The sequence below is a fragment of the Chiloscyllium plagiosum genome, unplaced genomic scaffold (genome assembly GCF_037043375.1).
Source record: "Chiloscyllium plagiosum isolate Xiang-an unplaced genomic scaffold, Cpla_swu_hap1 HiC_scaffold_12, whole genome shotgun sequence".
Classification (NCBI taxonomy): Eukaryota; Metazoa; Chordata; class Chondrichthyes; order Orectolobiformes; family Hemiscylliidae; genus Chiloscyllium; species Chiloscyllium plagiosum.
The window spans coordinates 17,897,717-17,915,537 of NW_028270150.1; the positions used below are offsets into that span (position 1 = coordinate 17,897,717).

General features: G+C 41.1%; 1 protein-coding gene across 1 annotated transcript in view; it reads left to right on the top strand.

Annotated features, from left to right (window-relative positions):
• jam2a (junctional adhesion molecule 2a) overlaps positions 1-16,336 on the top strand; it is a 99,541-nt gene extending 83,205 nt beyond the window's left edge. Inside the window, exons 8-10 of the mRNA XM_043701405.2 lie at positions 2,561-2,576; positions 8,346-8,388; positions 11,871-16,336. Coding sequence (XP_043557340.2) covers positions 2,561-2,576; positions 8,346-8,388; positions 11,871-11,903 — 92 coding nt within the window. The 3' untranslated portion in view covers positions 11,904-16,336. The remainder of the gene's footprint in view (positions 1-2,560; positions 2,577-8,345; positions 8,389-11,870) is intronic.
• The last annotated feature ends 1,485 nt before the right edge of the window (positions 16,337-17,821 follow it).

The following is a 17,821-nucleotide window of genomic DNA, read 5'->3' on the forward strand; positions in this document are numbered from 1 at the left end:
ACGCAGGGCTTGAACATATACTTTTTGTTTGCAGAGGCTGGATCCTTGCTCATGAATACATTGTTTCCAACAAGCGAAAATGAGCTTTGTTGTAAGCAGTATCCCCTCTAAGTTACTGCAGCACACGGACCTCAGCGGTCCACACTGAAGTTATAAATGAGGGAATGCTGGTGATGAGCTCAATTGATTATTTTAAATTAGTTGTTGATGTAGATATTGGTGCAGCAATTGGCTGGTCGAATTAAACAGTGTGTTCCTTTGGATATTTATAACAGGCAGCTATATTTAACTAGCCTGTGCTTCAGAACCGCTGAAACAAGTTGTCTGCTGCTAGTTGTGATTCCATACAAGTGCATTCGTAGCTGCATGAGTAACCAATTTAAGATCAGCTGCATTGCTGACACCACAGTATACATTGCGTGCACAGTATACTCTCAGAAGATGTTTACACAGGCCCTCCTGAATGAGATTCTTAACACGTGTCCACATACTTACTGTTATAACTGAGCTGACTGCCAACATGATAAGTTGCATTGCGGTGAGCATTCAGTGGTTACCATTTTGTTTTACATGGCTGGCCCAGCATGTGAGGAATGGCAATGTGCGATTCTGTCTGACGACTCCGTCTCTTTATTCATTTCCCACCCCACCCCGAGAATTAAAAATGTCACTGTTTCATTTCGCCAACGAGATGTGATCAAGGTTGGCAGTGGGTGGAGCTGTGAGGCTGGCATCTGGCCAGAGCCACTGGAGGGGGCAGGCAGTAGGGAGCAGGCAGGTCTGTGTATGCACGTTGCCTGGAAACTGTGCCGATGTGGTGTACAGTCGTAGCAGCATCGTATGTCAGCAAGCACTATCAAGATCATCTTTTAGACCCGTAATGTGATTCACTAGAGGCGACATCCATTCATTTGCCAGGGTGTGGCCTCTGCAAACAAAAGGAATATGTTCAAGCCTTGCACGTTGTAAGTCGATGTTATCTGTGTAGGTGGGGTGGAGAAACAAGGGGATCCTAATACAAATACACCAATGTTTAAAAATTGGCTGGGAGCCAGCCAGTTAGCTCCTTTTCTCCTTTTGCATAAATTGTTGTGAACATCTTGAGATTTAGCATTAATGCTAAGTGAAAAGTTTCTTGGCAATACATGTCTTTTTTCAGCAATACTAATGAAGTCTACAGAAGTACAGTGCCAGTAAGAGGCCACACCTTCAAGAGAGGCAACAAAAGAATTGAGAAGGGGAAGAAAAAGAGCAACTGTTTGTTTACAGATAGTTGGTGAAGTGAGCGGTATTACACATTGCGGTGGCCTTCTGTACATTCTTACATAGAACAATATTGATACACATAGCCACACAAGGAATGGGAAATATAATAATCAATAGAACAGATATTATTCCTTTTTTTTAAGTGGGTAACAGAGCAGACAGTTGTAATTCAGTGAAGATGATGCACCTGAACTTTCAAGATGCACTCAATAAAGAGTCCCATTAAAGATGAACAAGACTGTGGATATTAGAATTGAGGGACTAGGGATAAAATAGATTTCTAGTTGGCTTCAAAAGAGACAGCAGAGTGTAGAAGTAAAGGGTGGTCTTTCAGAATGGCAGAAGGTAGGAAGTGGTATCCAGCAAGGTTTGTGCTGGAGCCACTGCTGCTCTTAACTTACATTAATTTTGGAATCAGAATTCTAATTTATAAACTTGTACTTAACCTCCAAATTGGAAGGAATACTCCATATTGAGGAGGATTGCAACAAATCACAAGAACGTCATAAACTTAAAGAATGGACTTATGATGGTCAGTGCTGATCAATATAAGGTTGTACATTTTGGTGGAAAAAATCACGAGATCGCTCATTACTTGGAAGGTATGAGTCCAAGTTGGGTAGAGGAGCAAAATGTCCAAACATTGTACTAAATTAAGAAAAAATCAAAGAACTGCGGATGCTGTAAATCAGAAACAAAAGCAAAAGTTGCTGGAAAAGCTCAGCAGGTCTGGCAGCAACTGTGCAGAGAAATCAGAGTTAACGTTTTGGGTCTGGTGACCCTTCCTCAGACCTGAGGAATGGGAGGTTAGGGGATCTGGGTGGGGTGCTGTTCAAAGGGTTGGTGTGGACTTGATAGGCAGAATGACTTGTTTCCACATTGCAGGGATTCTATGATGTGGGGAAGAACCGAGAAATCCAAAAGGAAATTCAGTGAAGGCATTTTTATTCACAGAATGATGAGAATATATAATTCATATGCACAGGGAATTTCTGAAGGAGGTGGTTTGTAAGGGAAAAGCTAGGCAAATGGGAGAGAGAATAGGGAATGGAGGCCTACAATGTGGATTGATTTGTATGAAAACGGATAGGATGAGGCTTGTGTAAACACTGGCATGGCCTCACTAGGTCAAATATCCTGTTGTACATCCTGTATAGTGCTTTTAAAAAAAAGCAGTGTTCCTCCTTACATTCATTTAGGTTCACTTTATATCTGTTCCAATGCATCTTAAAATACCAACATGTTCCCCAACATAATGTTGAACATTAATTTTTGTTTGTTTTTCTTTTCACAGGATCAGGATCCTCTAAGTAAGTAAACTATCTGCTTCTCCTTCATCTTCCAAGTTTTCCCCTTCTCCACATTCGCTTTCTGCCTTTAGTCCCTATGCTTTCAGGTCTCCAGGCCAAGAAACCCCCATCACCTGACCACTCTCCTCTGCCAGAATGCTCCTTAAAAATAATTCCTGGATTAAATATCCTCCACCTGTCTTAATATTTTCTTCTGCCACTCAGTGTCAAATTTGCTTTGATAATTGCTGCGATACATTTACATAGCACCTTATATATAGTGAAATGAGAGTTTGGGTTGCCTGCTTCATTGAAGGGGCATCAGGCACCCTCTGGTACCTTGCTCAACTGACCATTCTCCATGCCAGGACAAAGGATGCTCATGGTTCCCTCGGTCAACACTCTCACATACTTTTCACCATGGATTGGGAGTGGGCTGCCGGGACTGCGTTGTGCCAATTTTGCACAAACTGGTTTCTCTTCATGCACCTGGGGTCGGACTGAGTACAGTAGATCCCCCCGCCCCACCACACCCACTGGGGCTACCCTCCCCCACCACACCCACTGGGGTAACCCCCCCACCACACCCACTGGGGCTACATTCCAAGACCTACCGTGGATGCCCAGAACCGCGGATCACAGCAAACCCATTCATTTAAATGGGAAACTTACCTCCCAGGCAGTCCCCTGGTCCCTGGTTCTGGAATGTTCCATGTAATATGTTCCAGGCAGCGGTAGACCTCAGGTATCTAAAACCGTGTCCGCGGATACAGCAGTCGCCCTGTATTGAGTCATAGAGATGTACAGCATGGAAACAGACCCTTCGGTCCAACCCGTCCATGCCGACCAGATATCCAACCCAATCTAGTCCCACCTGCCAGCACCCGGCCCATATCCCTCCAAACCCTTCCTATTCATATGCCCATCCAAATGCCTCTTAAATGTTGCAATTGTACCAGCCTCCACCACTTCCTCTGGCAGCTCATTCCATACACGTACCACCCTCTGCGTGAAAAAGTTGCCCCTTAGGTCTCTTTTATATCTTTCCCCTCTCACCCTAAACTTATGCCCTCTAGTTCTGGACTCCCCGACCCCAGGGAAGAGACTTTGTCTATTTACCCTATCCATGCCCCTCATAATTTTGTAAACCTCTATAAGGTCACCCCTCAGCCTCCGACGCTCCAGGGAAAACAGATCCAGCCTGTTCAGCTTCTCCCTGTAGCTCAGATCCTCCAACCCTGGCAACATCCTTGTAAATCTTTTCTGAACCCTTTCAAGTTTCACAACATCTTTCCGATAGGAAGGAGACCAGACCACTGAGGGAAAGTGTGATCTCTGTCTTGAGTGACTACTCTACAGACACTGTAGTGTACAAGGCAGGTAGATGGAGCTATAAGAGACAGATCAGCCGTAATCTAATTGCATGGTGACAGGCTCAAGGGGCTGAATGGCCTCTGCCACTTCTTACGTAGAACAAGCTGTTTCTGTATGACCAGGGGACATGTGCTAAAAAGTAACAGATTCAGGCCTGTCAGGGCTGAGGTTGAGAAATCTCTACATTGAAAAGATGGTTAAGGGGATGAAAGTGGGAGCAGGTTAGATGTAAAAAAAAAACTGCAGATGCAAACAGAGTGAGATAATCAGTCATGATCATACCAACTGACAGAGCAATCTCAAAGGGTCAAATGGCCTTCCGCTGTTGATAAATCCGACACTCAGAAGTCTTTTCCATCAACAACAATTGAAGCCATCCAGAGACAGTCAAGTCAGGCCTGTTGGTGTTGGGAAGTTAAAAGCATCAAAAGGTATCATCTGAGCACTGTGCCCATAGTAGAGCAACATATTTATTTATCCCATGGCAGTGGTACACTGAGATCTCCTTCAACTCCATAGCAGAACAGTGAACACTCCAACCGGGAATCACATGAAGAAGTATTTTCTCGTCTCCCTCCTTGCTGATTTCACTTGACAATTTCAGCACAGACAGAGGAAATAGCTTTTCCCAATTTACACAATCAAAACCTTCCGCTAATTTAAAAACTGACACAAAACTGGCTTTCTTTGCCCCAGAAATAGATACACATACACTGCCAGGTCTCTCCTGGTGTCCAGCCCAGATGGATGCCCTGGGTAAATTGATGCCCTCTGGGAGAAAGTGAGGCCTGCAGATGCTGGAGAGCAGAGTCAAAAAGTGTGGCGCTGAAAAGCACAGTAGGTCAGGCAGCATCCGTGGAGCAGGAGAGTCACTTTTCATCAGAAATCAGTGCCCTGTAGTTTGCATGTCTTTTTCTTTAAAGGAGCTCTGAAAGATGAATGGATGTGTGTTCGAAGTGGACAGCCATTAAACAAGTCTTGCCTTAATTAGCAACTTGTGAGGAGGAAGATGAGGGAAACTGAGGCAAATAAAGATGTAAAAGATTTGGAGAAGTCAAATTATTGACCGTTTGGATTCATGGGACAGCTGAAAAGATGCTAAACCTTAGTGTAGAGCCAGTTGCTGTAATACGATTCCCTGCACCGACAATCCCACTAAACTGATCATCCAGGCCACATAGATAAAGTGGTAAAAACAATGACTGCAGATGCTGGAAACCAGATTCTGGATTAGTGGTGCTGGAAGTGCACAGCAGTTCAGGCAGCATCCAAGGAGCTTCGAAATCGACGTTTCGGGCAAAAGCCCTTCATCAGGAATAAGCTTGTTTACCCCTCTTCATGTTTTTTGACAGCTGTAATTAAAAAAGAAATAACCATCAGAAAAGCTTTGGTCTTAAATAAGATTAATGTTATATCGCATAACATATCATTGAAGCTGACTAAAGTAATAATACAGTTATGACTAATGTACAAAGATTGCGTAAGTACCATTAAAAGATGCTTAAAGAGATGTAAGTAAGATCCATCTATTATTGTTGCAGATCTGCTATTTGCTTGAAATTATCTTTCCAAAGTGAAAACACAGTGAATGAGCAGCATAGTGGCTCAATAGTTAGCACTGCTGTCTCTGGCGCTGTGAGACAGCAGTGCTAACCACTGTGCCACCGTGCCGCCCACAAATTGCTGGCCATCTTGCTGAGATATCTGTATCAGTAGTCACAGGTAAAGTGCTGGAAGACTGGAGGTTGGCTAATGTGGTGCCACTGTTTAAAAAGGGCAGTAAAGACAAGCCAGGGAACTATAGACCGGTGAGCCTGACCTCAGTGGTGGGCAAATTGTTGGAGGGCATCTTGAGGGACAGAGTGTACATGTATTTGGAAAGGCAAGGACTGATTAGGGATAGTCAACATGGCTTTGTGTGTGGGAAATCATGTCTCACAAACTTGATTGAGTTATTTGAAGAAGTAACAAATAAGATTGATGAGGGCTGAGCAGTAGATGTGATCCAGATGGACTTCAGTAAGGCGTTCAACAAGGTTCCCCATGGAAGACAGATTAGCAAGGCTCGATCACATGGAATACAGGGAGAACTAGCCATTTGGATACAGAACTGGCTCAAACGTAGAAGACAGAGGATAGTGGTGGAGGGTTGTTTTTCAGACAGGCAGCCTGTGACCAGTGGAGTGCCAGAAGGATCGGTGCTGGGTCCTCTACTTTTTGTCATTTACATAAATGATTTGGATGCGAGCATGAGAGGTACAGTTAGTAAGTTTGCAGATGACACCAAAATTGGAAGCGTAGTGGACAGTGAAGAGGGTTACCTCAGATTACAACAGGGTCTGGACCAGATGGGCCAATGGGCTGAGAAGTGGCAGATGGAGTTTAATTCAGATAAATGCGAGTTGCTGCATTTTGGGAAAGCAAATCTTAGCAGGACTTATACACTTAATGGTAAGGTCCTAGGGAGTGTTGTTAAACAAAGACACCTTGGAGTGCAGGTTCATACCTCCTTGAAAGTTGAGTCGCAGGTAGATATGATAGTGAAGAAGGCGTTTGGTATGCTTTCCTTTATTGGTCAGAGTATTGAGTACAGGAGTTGGGAGGTCATGTTGCGGCTGTACAGGACATTGGTTAGGCCACTGTTGGAATATTGCCTGCAATTCTGGTCTCCTTCCTATCGGAAAGATGTTGTGAAACTTTAAAGGGTTCAGAAAAGATTTACAAAGATGTTGCCAGAGTTGGAAGATTTGAGCTACAGGGAGAGGCTGAACAGGCTGGGGCTGTTTTCCCTGGAGCATCAGAGGCTGATGGGTGACCTTATAGAGGTTTACAAAATTATGAGGGGCATGGATAGGATAAATAGACAAAGTCTCTTCCCTGGGGTCGGGGAGTCCAGAACTGGAGGGCATAGGTTTAGGGTGAGAGGGGAAGATATAAAAGAGACCCAAGTGGCAACTTTTTCATGCAGAGGGTGGTACGTGTATGGAATGAGCTGTCAAAGGAGGTCATGGAAGCTGATACAATTGCAACATTTAAGAGGCGTTTGGATGGGTACAGGAATAGAAAGGGTTTGGAGGGATATGGGCCGGGTGCTGGCTGGTGGGACTAGATTGGGTTGGGATATCTGGTCGGCATGGACGATTCGGACCGAATCCATGCTATACATCTCTATGACTCTATGACTCTATTTCTGCTCAGAATGGTGTCTTAAAGCCTGTATTGAACAAACCAAAGCTTAAGCTGGTAGCTGTATTAGCTTTTGGTGAATTATTGAGCATCATCATAAGACCATAAAAAATAGGAACAAGAGTAAGCCATTTGGCTACATATGTCTGCTCCACCATTCAATAGGATCATGGATGTTCCAACATTTCTCACGTCCACTTTCCTGCATTTCCTCCATAATCCTTGATATCCCTGACTGATCTAGAAAGTCAATTATGCTGGAATTTCCTGTGGTGGGGCCTTCAAGTCTCCTGTATTCACTCAGAGGCTTTGAATTCTTGCACCTTTAGTTGGACACACTGCGGTGTTCAAATGTTAATTGGTTTAGCTCGAGTGGGTTCAGAAGCAATTTACCAGGATGTTGCCAGGTGTGGAAGGTTTGAGTTATTAGGAAAGACTGAATAGGCTGGGGCCTTTTTCACTGGAGCGTAGGTGGTTGAGAGGTAACCTAATAGAAGCTTATAAAATAATGAGAGTTATAGATAGAGTCAGTGGTAGTTGTCTTTTAGTTTGGGATTATGTTCGGCATGGACTGGTTGGACGGAAGGGTCTGTTTGTGTGTTGTATGACTCTGTGAATTATAAGTACCTCCCTTAGTAATTGATACTGAGGTAACATCAGTCAGTGTTTTGGCTGAAATGAACCAATATATTTAAAAGAGGGATCAAATTTTTTACAAAACATATTATAATTACACAGTCAAATGCTGTTTCATACTTTCACATTGTCTCTATTCTTATCAAACTCACAAAAGGAAGGGCCAGAGCAAAAACATTTCAACAGTTTAAGTCCATTCCATACAGACATAGGTACATCACCATCTCTGCTGCAATCTCCATGAAACAATACACATTAATGTAAAATATCCCTCTTCTGATCTTCCTCCTAATCAATTTTTACCTTCAATCAATATCCCTGATAAACAAATAGCGTGGTCATTATTACATTGTGCTTTGTGTGGATTTCCTGTGTACTCATTATACAACAATATAACACTTCAAAAATGTTTCACTGGCTGTGAAGTATTTTTGGGACATCCTGAGACTGTGAAAGATGCTATATAAATGCAGGTTTGTTATTTGTTCTGCAATGTTAGGTTTTCCTCATTCCTTCCCTGAGAATTCAGTTGCTTATTCCGAGGCTCGAGTTATTGTGTACTGACCTGCCATTTCTCTCTTTCTGTTTCCACAGAAAAAAAGCCACCAAACAAACAGCTGCTTCTCCAGTGAATGAAGTAAGTTAGAAATAATGTGATAAGACCACATTATGTAAGAATAGAAGTGGAGTCTGCACTAACAATAAATGGGCTACCGCTTACTCTGAGATAATGCTCTCTCGTTCTAGTTTCTCCACACCTACACTTTCAAGCTCCGTAACAATCTTACTTGTTTCAATGAGGTCTCCTCTCATTCTGCTAAACTCCAATGAGTACAGGTCCAACCTACTCAACCTCTCCTCAAGAAAATCCCTCCACACCTGCGATCAACCTAGTGAACCTCCTCTGGACTGCCTCCAAGTCAATAAGTCTAGATTAGAGTGGTGCTGGAAAAGCACAGCAGGTCAGGTAGCATCCGAGGAGTAGGAAAATTGATGTTTCGGGCAAAAGCCCTTCATCAGGAAACAGTCCAAAGTCAATAAATCATTCCTTATATAACAGGACCAAAACTGTTCGTAGTATTCAGGTCTGACAAATGTCTTGTGTAATTTTAGCAAGACCTCTCATTTATTTTCTTTAACCCTTTGGAACTAAAGGCCAAATAGTCCATTTGCCTTCCCTAGTACCTACTAAATCTGGATGCTAGTATTTTTGTGACTCATGCGCGAGGATCGAATTTCTCTGTGTTGCAGATTTCTGCAGTCTTTCTCCATTTAAATAGCATTCACCTCCTCTACTCCTCCTGCCAAAGTGAATAACTTCTTGCTTTCTTACATTGTATTTCATCTGCCAAGTTTTTCCCATTCTCTTCACCTGTCTGTTTCACTCTGTAGAATCTTTGTGTCATCTTCAGTATTTGCCTTCACATTTATTTTTGTGTCAGTCACAAAACTGGTGATAAGAATATTCACTTCCATCATCCAAGTCATCAATATAATTAATGTAAGCATACAAGTATTGTAAGTAATTATGGCCCCAGCACTGATCCCTGGAGCACTCCACTAGTAATAGGTTACCATCCTGAAAATACCCCTTTGTCCGAACTCTCTATCTTCTATTAGTTAGCTAATCCTGTATCCAGACTTATATTCTACCCCGATACCATGGCCTTTACTTTATTAAGCAGCCTAATGTTCAGTTCCTCATCAAATTCCTTTTTGAAATCCAAATATATTGCATCTACTGATTATCGTTTATCTATCTTGCTTATTACTTCCTCAAAGAACTGTAAAAAATTGTCAGACATCATTTTTTTCATTGAAGTTGTGTTTGATTTTATTACCTATGTCTAAATGCTCTGCCATTATACACTTTATTATAGATTCTAACATTTTCCCAATTACAAATATTGAGCTAACTGGCCTTGGTTAGTATTTTTCATTTCGCTCTAATTTTGAATAAGTGTATTACCATACCAGTTTTCTAATCCTTTGGGATTTTTCCTCAATCTAAGGATTAATGGAAGATTACTACCAGTGCATCCCACATTTCTATAGCTACTTCCTTTAAAATTGTAGGATCTTAAATCTGGCCCAGGAGACTCGCAGACAATTGGCCCCTATTAATTACTTTTTCATCCAGTGGTAGTTATTCTATTATTTCTCTATCCCGACTCTGGGCCCTGTGATTGTTCATTAGTATCATTGAAATGCTATTAATGTCATCTACCATGAAAACTGATGCAAAATATTTAGTTAACTCCTCTGCGAAATACTGGTTCCCCATTATTTTTTTCCAGCCTCATTTTCTAAAAGGTTGATGTTCTCTTTGGCTTCTTATTTCTGTACAATAAGTTTAAAGAAGCTCTTACCATCCATTTGTATTGCTAGTTTGCACTCTTGGCTTATTTTCTCCCTTATTATTAAATTTTTGGTCATTTTTTATTGCCATTAACATTTTCCTTGTTATCTGTTTTCTCCTCATCTTTGTCTCATTGCATGATTTTTTTCTTTTCGATTTGGTACTGTCCTTGACTTTCTTGGTTGACTATTGTTGGTTTATCTCTTTCCTGGAGTCTTCCTTCCTCATGTAAATATGTCTTTCCTGTGAGACATGAATTATTTTCTTAAACACCTGCCATTGTTTCTCAATTATTTTTTCTTCTAAATACTCTTTCCATGCATTCCAGCCAACCCTCTCATCTCTGTTATTACCCTTATTTAAATAAGCTCAGTTATTATGGATTCAAGTGTCTTACTCTGAAACTGAATGCTTAATTCCACCATGTTATGGTCACTGTTCCCTAGGGGATCACTTACTTTGAGATCATTCTGCCTCATTTCACATTACCAGATACAAAATAGCCTGATCCTCAGTTGTACAAAATATTGATCTGAGGAACTATCCTGAATACACTATGAATTCTTCCTCATGGTTACCTTTGACAATTTGGTTTTCCCTACGTAATGATTCTATGACTCTGTGACTATGACTCTGTAAATCCACCTATGATTATTGTACTGTCTTTTTTACATGGCCTCATCTCCTGATTTAATCTCTCTCCTACTTAAAATTATTGTTAGGGATTCTATAGACTCCTTTCACCAGTATTATCTTCCCCTTGTTATCTCACCTTCACCTATGTGGATTCTACATCATCCAATCCAAGATCATTTCTTAATATTGTACTTATTCCCTCACAGCAGTAAGTTCAGAGAGAGTTAGGTTAGAATGAGTGAGAGGAGCAGAGAAACAAAGGCGACCAATGTCACATCGATAGTTCTCAATGAATAGTTTGACTGCAGGTGGGAGACTCGTGAGAGGGGTCTGGGAGGTTCACTGGGGCAATCCCAAGTATGGAGGGCTTTGTTGTAAGGTGAGGTTGACTAAGGTTGAGCTTGTACTCATTGAATTTTAGAAGCATGAGAAGGAACTTTATTGAATCATATAATATCAGTGGTGGCGCGGGGTAGTTATGGAGAGGTTATATACCCCTGTGGGACAGTTTAGGACCAGAGGGAATAATCTCAGAACATGGGGTACTCAAAGCAAAGGGTCAGAAAGTAGTCTCCCCTTTTACTAAAGCTTTTTCTGCAGCTTCGCTGACAGTGAATCCTCAATTTCTGATATAGTAATATACCAGGGTCAGCTGTTCCTTTGTAATATACTGCTCCAGCAAAAGATAAAGGTAAAATACTGTAGATGGTGGAAATCTGAAATAAAATCAGAAACTCAGCAGGTCTGGCAGCATCTTGAAGAGAGGAACATAATTAACATTCTGTGTCCAATATGACTCTACGTTGGAGCTTGGATGAAATAACTGATTCTCTTTCATTCCAGCCTCATTGTTTCTTTGTTCCATGAAATTGTAGATTTTAGAGTCATAGAGATGTACAGCATGGAAACAGACCCTTCAGTCCAACTCATCCATGCCGACCAGATATCCTAAATTAATCTAGTCCTATTTGCCAGCACTTGGTCCATATCCCTTCCTATTCATATGCCCATCCCGATGCCTTTTAAATATTGTAATTGTCCCAGCCTCACTACTTCCTCTGGCAGCTGATTTCATATCTATATATGTATTTATTTCTCTGATTTATTTTTTTTTACTTTTGCAGGAATTCAAACATACCAAGTCTTTTGTTATCTGAAGCAAAGGGAAGATCTATGAAGAATTTGAAACCGCTATTCTTATCCATAAAGCATTTTAAGTCTTATCTTTAGGACAGTGGTATAGATCCTGATAAAAACCAAAAGAGCTGCCAATGCTGGAAATCAGAGACAAAAATAGAAATTGCTGAAAAAATTCAGCAGATCTGGCAGCATTCGTGGAGAAAAAACAGAGTTAATGTTTCAGATCCGGTAACGTTTCTTCAAAACTGGTCTGAGGAAGGGTCTCTGGACCCGAAACATTAACTCTGATTTCTCTTTAAGGTGCTGTCAAACCTATTGAATTTTTCCAGCAATGTCTGTTTTTGTTTCTGGTATAGATCTTGATTTTGTCCCTCCAATTGCCGTCTCTTACACATTCCCAAATTCCTTCACTCCAGTCAGCAGCAGGGCTTTTAACTGTATGGACCCTAAGCTCTGGAATTTCTGTTCTTCTCCATGTCTTTTTACCCCCTTTGAAGAGGCTCCTTCAAGGTTAACTCTGCAGCCTACCATAATATTGCCTAATATGGCTTTTGGTGTCAACTGTCAACTGATGATGTTTACATGAAGCACATTGGAACGTTTTATGTTTAAGCCACTCCGTAGATGCAATGTGTTGATAGCAAGTTGAAAACCTGTTTTATATCTCTACAATTGTCTTTAGTGAAAGTAAGAATGGAGAGAGAAAATAGGCCCCAGTCTCTTATCACCACCGTACTGCAAAAAATCAAGGTTTACCCCAGTGAATTATTGTCAAAGAAGTGACTCCTCTGACTGCTGACATTGTCCCAAGTCTGAGGTTTGAAGGTAGTGTTTTCTTATGATCATACGTTGTAAACCAATACCTCTCTCTTTTTCAAAACATGAAGCCCATAAACCTCATACTCCATTTAACAGAGTCTTGGCGCATCGGAGAAAAGGGATTTCTCTTTCTACAAATACACTGCTTATTAATTTTATAAGGAAGAAAGGAAAGAACCTCAAAGGCTGGAAATGTAGAGAGAGTTGAGCAATTTTGACTTAATAGTTATCAAACATAATCTGAATGTGGAATTCTTCTGGTGTCCAAGCCACATCTATCCCATGGTATGCATCACGAAAGAGGAATTAAGGTGGTCATTTATCACATTGCTGATAAATTTGACTGCTGTTTTTCTGACAGTATAACTGTTGACTGTGAAGCAGAAATGAATGTTGTGAGGAAGATGTAATGTATTTTCAGGAAAGTTTTGACAGTGAATAGGCAATGACATGGCATATGGAATATATTGTGGAGAAATATGCTTTATGACATCCTGAGGTCAAGCATGATGCTGGTTAAATGCAACTTTAACATTTTTTTAGTCACACTGCACCCACTCTTATTACTTACTGCTATAAAGCAGTAATTCATAGAATCCCCACAGGGAGCAGAAAGAAGCCATTCAGCCCAACAAATCTGCACTGACCCTCTGAAGAGCATCCCAAACAGACCCTGCCCACTACCCTGATTTACCATGGCTTATCCACCCAGCCTATACACCATTGACAGTTTAGCATGGTCAATGCACCAACCTGCACATCTGTAAACTGTGGGAGGAAACCAGAGCAATAGAAACCCATGCAGACACAGGGAGTACATGCAAACTGCACATAGTCGCTTAAAGCTAGAACTGAACCCAGGTTTCACGAGGCAGCAGTGCTAGCCACTGTGCTGCTACCATTCCATCAACCTTCCTAACAACTTGCTGTATTTGCATGTTAGCCTTTAGTGACTCATCAATGGGCGCACACTTAGGCCCCTTTGTACCCCTACACTTTCCAATCTCTTACCATTTAAGAAATACTCTGTACATCTGTTCCTCCTACCAAAGTGGATTATCTCACGTTTTTTGCATTATATTCCATCTGCCCACTCACTAAGCCTGTCCACGTGTTCCTGAAGCTGTTCTGTGCCTTCCTGACAACACACACATTCACACTTAGCTTTGCGTCATCTGCATTTTTTAATTTAAACTTAAAACCCAGTGCCCCATTAATTTGCCTATTTCTCACATTACTGGCATCCTAATATTCTGATTTCAGTTTTGTTCACCACTAAGGAATAGACTAGTGTTTACTTAGGATCTTTTACAACCTCAGAACATCACAAAGCACACAAAAAAACAGTGACATACTTTTAGCTGTTCTTGTGATGTAGAAAATGTGGCAGCCAGTTTATATGCAGTAAATCCTCACCATGTGATGAGAAGAGGATAATCTGATTTAGTATACTGAATAAAGGATAAATACTGGCCAGGGCACTGAGAAGAGCTGTTCTTCAAAATAGCACAATGGAAATCTTTTGCATCTACCAGAGAGCAGATGAGGCTTCAGGCAATTGTCTATATGAAAGTCAATACCTCTGACAGTGTAACACTCCCTCAGTACTGCACTGAAACATTTAGATTAGATTATATACATGGGTATGGAGTGAGGCTTTAACCTACAATCTTCTGACTTATAGACAAGTATTCAACCCAGTAAGCCACCGCATCATTCAGCTGAGATGCTCCAAATTTCCCAGCTGTACACTCAAAGGCCTGTAGGGGTCAATGTTTTTCGGACCCTTATATATTCAATCAAAGTGCCTTAAGACATAAATGTCTACAATTTTCTTCTCCATATTTGTTGATTTACTAGATGGATGAATAAAGATATAAATTACAATCAGGATATCTAGCCCCCCGAGCCTTTTCCGCAATTCAATAAGACTGTGACTGATCAGATTACTCCACATTCCCATATTCCACTGATTACCTTTAACCCCCTTACTTATCAAGATTCCATCTACCTTTGACTTCAAAATATCTAAAGACTCACGATAGTTTGAGAGAAGAATAAAGTACTCCTTAATCCTTCTCAAATGGGTGAGCTCAAGTTGTAAATTGTCCCACAGGAGGAGATACGCATCCCCCTCTCAAGATCAGGATATCCCAGAGTACAAATGAATGTTTTTCTACAATGAGTGGCAGGGATATCTCTTGCAGAATGATAAACTAAATGGGAAGGCCATCCCTTTTAAATTTTAGAACGACAATCTGTCAGTTTTCTCAATGTACTTGGAAACCATAGGAGCTTTGGAGGAAGCAAAGGGATTGATGTGTCTATGCACATAAACCATTTAAAACTAGTGCACAATATAAAACAAACCGGGAATGAATGTTGGCCTTTAACCGGTTAAAAAAAAGAGTTGGAATTCAAACTTCTGCAAAATGCTGCCTGATATATCAGATTCAGTTTGGGGCAGCTCACCTCAAGGCTTGACAGAACTACAAACATTGATTCATCAGAAATATATTAAAGATTAAACTGGGGAGATTGAATAAACTTGGTTCATACTACCTTGAGATTTAGAAGATTGAAGATGATCTAATTGAAGTGTGTCAAATGGTAATTGTCATTATTCAAAAGGTAGATGAAGATGAGGGAATTAAAGGATGACGAGGACTCCTTTGGATAAAAGCTACACTATTCAGGAGTGAAACCAGATTGCATTTTCTCACAAGTTAGAAAAACTGGAATACTTTGCACCAGGTCACTTACAGTCTAAGATTCACAGATTTTCATTGACGAAGGGTATCAAAGGGTGAAAAGGAAAGGTTGATAAATGGAGTTGAGGTACAGATCAGCCAAGATTTGGCTTCATGGCAGAACAGGCTGAAGCAGCACAATGGCATAATCCTGTTCCTAAAATAGCTTATTCAGTCTATTGGGGAAGTAGGAGAGAGAGAGAGAGAGAGCCTTGGGATGCCTGTGACTACATCCATCTTTCCAAGGAACCATGAGAATTTTGTGGACTCTGTGATCCTGAAGAGTATATCAGTACCAGCAATGAGGGTGCCCAGGAGTATGTCTAGTATTTGCAGGGGAATCCTTACAATACATCAGGATTTGCAGGTGGATCCCCAGAACGTATCCCTACTTGTATGGCAATATTTCTGGTTTAATCATTTTGCAGCTGCATACCCATGAATCAGTACTTTTCAGGATAACCCCTGCAGTATATTAATAATTCCAAGGCGAGTTACAGGAATATATTTGTCTGGAGAATCACTTCAATATGGGATTCTCGCAGGAATTTCAGTATTTGCAGAAAAAAATTGAACAGGGTTGCTTTCAATAGGTTTGCTGTGATGACAAGATCCTACCAAAAGCATTGATGTGTCCATGTCTTTTTAGATACCAATGGGTCTTGTGTACTTCCAGCATTATGTTTGCTTTTGGGAGTTGCAACTAACTCTTAATCATTTTTGTTGACTGCTTTTGAGTTCCATAACATGAACTGATGCAAATACTTCTTGTTGCGCATGAGTTTAAAAACTAACTTTTACCAGAAGACTTTATAATTTTAACTCTTTATCAGCTAATAATTTGAGTCAGTAATGAGATAACATTAAAAGTGTCAACACAGGCCTTGGGTTCCATTTTTTTTAACATTGATTAAACAGGATACGAAAGTCACAGTTGTCAGTGATAGTGCAAAATTTCTTGACCCCTTCACCAATGCCCTCACTATTTCAGTCCTTGTATCAGTCCATCTTCTTAAATTATGAGGCCAGTAACAACCACTTCAAATTGCTGTGAATCACTTTACAGACTGAAGGATCACAAAATGGTGACCCAACCCATTAGTAACTAATCACATGGACCTTAAATGGAAGTTGTGTTCAATAATAGAAACAAAAGTATCTCCAAGCTTTACTTGGAGGTGCCAGTATTGTACAGGGGTGGTCAAAGTTAAAAATCACACATCACCAGGTTATAGTCTAACAGGTTTATTTGGAAGCACCAGCTTTTGAATCGCTGCTCACAACCACCTGATGAAGGAGCAGCGCTCTGAAGGCTTGTACTTCCAAATAAACCTGTTGGACTATAACCTGGTGTGGTGTGATTTTTAAGTTTGTCCAGGCATTACAACAGTGTAAAGTGACCATTTCAAAAGTAGTTCAGTGGCTAGTTGTAAATTTCAGGGTGACATGAAAAGTGCTATATAAATGCATGCCTGTCTTTATTGGAGAATGAATTTCTTCAGGTTTGTCCCCACTTGACCGTTAGTTTTTCTTGTCAACTTTTTAGCTTAGCAGCTGAAGGACTCTGGGAGAAATTCACCTTATCAGTCCGTGCTCCTGAAATGGTCAGCAAAAATCCACCGTTTATACAAATTGTAAATAGCAAGTCCTGGTGGAGCTTTAATCTTGGGTGTACATGTAATAGCAAACTGAAAATAACATGAATACATAATCAAAATACTTCATGATTATTAAGCATAACAGTGCATGGGCAGCACAGTGGTTATCACTGCTGCCTCACAGCGCCAGGGGCGTAGGTTTGATTCCACCCTCCGGTGACTGTGTGGAGTTTACACGGTTTGATTCCATCCTCGGGTGATTGTGTGCAGTTTGCACGTTCACCCTTTGGCTACATGGGTTTCCTTTGGGTGCTCTGGTTTCCTCACACAATCCACAGATGTGCAGGTCAGGTGGATTCCTGAAGAAGGGCTTATGCCTGAAACGTCGATTCTCCTGTTCCCTGAATGCTGCCTGACCTGCTGCGCTGTTCCAGCAACACATTTTCAGCTCTGATCTCTAGCATCTGCAGACCTCACTTTCTCCTCCAGGTTAGGTGGATTGGCTATGCTAAATTGTCCAAGTGTTCAGGGATGTGTTAGTCATGGGAAATGCAGGGTTACAGGGATAGGGTAGCGGAATGGGTCTGGGTGGGATCAAAGGATCGGTGTGGACTCCTTTGGCCAAATGGCCTGTTTCCAAACTGTAGGGATTCTAGGGAGTTCCAGTAGCCCTAACATCATTCATTTTGTCTACTGTCACCATTGCAGTTTAAGAAATTTTAAAACAGCATTAATAAAACTACAATGTTTTCATCTGACATTTAAAGT